General features: G+C 27.6%; 1 protein-coding gene across 1 annotated transcript in view; it reads left to right on the top strand.

Moving 5' to 3' along the window:
- The window catches only part of LOC107548264 (vinexin-like), a 64,470-nt gene that overhangs the window by 31,782 nt on the left and 31,061 nt on the right, over window positions 1-1,627 (top strand). Inside the window, exons 4-5 of the mRNA XM_016228897.1 lie at window positions 774-846; window positions 1,066-1,205. Coding sequence (XP_016084383.1) covers window positions 774-846; window positions 1,066-1,205 — 213 coding nt within the window. The remainder of the gene's footprint in view (window positions 1-773; window positions 847-1,065; window positions 1,206-1,627) is intronic.

Below are 1,627 nucleotides of genomic sequence, written 5' to 3'. Positions count from 1 at the left end.
TTTTTTTTTAATTGAAATAAAAATTAAAAAAAAAAAAAAAAACTTAAAAAAAAAAAAAAAAAAAAAAAAAAATAGAAATTGTAGATGAAAAACTTGAACTTAAAAAACTTAAATGAAAATAGAAATGTTGCTTTGGCAACTAACTGAAATAAAATAAGCAGAAATACTAAAATATAACTAAAACTGAAATAAGAACACAAATATATTTTTTCTTTATATTTGTTATTTATAATAACAATAAAATAAACAAAAGCACATAACAAAATTGTTAAAAATTAAACAAATTGACATTGAAAATATGAAATCTGAACATATTAAATTAAAAACTAATTCAAAATATGAATATATAATAGTAAATAATCCTAAAATAACACTGACATTATTACACACTGACTTGGATTGAATATGTGCCGCTGCATAACTTATATTTTTCTGCCCCCTGTTGGCGTTAATTAAAAAGGGACTCTTAGAATACAGTATGTTAATCCTGTTTACAGTAACTTGAAATACATTTTATTATCATTATTTATTATATAGTGTCCCCAAACTAAGTATTTGGACACTTAAACCACACTTTGAATGCGTTTGCACCAGATAATAAACTATCACTCCAAGTGCCATGTTTTTGGGTCACTTTTTACAAAGTATAACTGATGTTATATATGTGTAATATATACCTAACATTTCCTATTTACCTGTATTCTCTTTAATTCACTATTAAAGTGTGATTGTCATATACTGTATCTCTGACTGTGCACTAATGTTTCCAGCAGGTCGCTGAGGTCAACGGAGGTGGATTCACAACACACAGTTTCGGATCCTACTATGGGCTGACTCAGACAAATGGTAACAAAACATTTGATTAGTTTTGGCATTTTTTGACTAAATTATAAGAATTCCTATGTGTATCTTATCTGTGATTATAAGTATATGTAACTATAGGCTTCTGTGCTTGGATGGGAAGAAATTGGAACATTTGAAATTAGAATTGAAAATATTGTATGTTCATATATTACATTAATATTTTGTGCTTATGTGTTAAGTTGTCATCTCTCCGTCTTTCAGTTGGATTATCCAATGGTGGGATATGGACCGGAGGTTCTGCCACTTTACCCAGGATGTCTGGCACCCGAGAGGAGCGCTTAATCAAGTTCTCTGGAATAGGTCCTGTAGATGAGACAGGCATGCCAATCGCATCCCGATCTGTGAGTCTCACTGAACCACTGCAGTCCCAGAATGCATTCGTGTCATGCCTTCAGTCGGTTTGATATTACAAGAAAATCCATGGCTATTGTTTCTGTTATCTGTAAATTAGCCATGAATACACAGTGTGCTATAAATTCTCTAAAAATTAAACCATAAAAAAAACATTTTCGTTATTTGAAGTAAAATAAACATTAACTGAAATAATATTATAAAGTAAAAAAATTAAATGTATTTTATTTCAGCTAGAAAAGAAATTCAAGGCAACATTTCTTGTTCTTATTTAACGTTATATATGAAAATACTTAAACAAATTTAAAACAAAAAATATTATAAAATACAGGAATAAAATTTAATAAATACTATATAGACATAAAAAATAAAACTAATAATATATATATATATATATATATATATATATATA

Source organism: Sinocyclocheilus grahami, unplaced genomic scaffold, assembly GCF_001515645.1.
Source record: "Sinocyclocheilus grahami isolate Dianchi unplaced genomic scaffold, SAMN03320097.WGS_v1.1 scaffold345.1, whole genome shotgun sequence".
NCBI classification, from domain to species: Eukaryota; Metazoa; Chordata; class Actinopteri; order Cypriniformes; family Cyprinidae; genus Sinocyclocheilus; species Sinocyclocheilus grahami.
The sequence above is the reverse complement of the archived record's forward strand: the minus strand, read 5'-3'. Positions and strand labels throughout refer to the sequence as shown.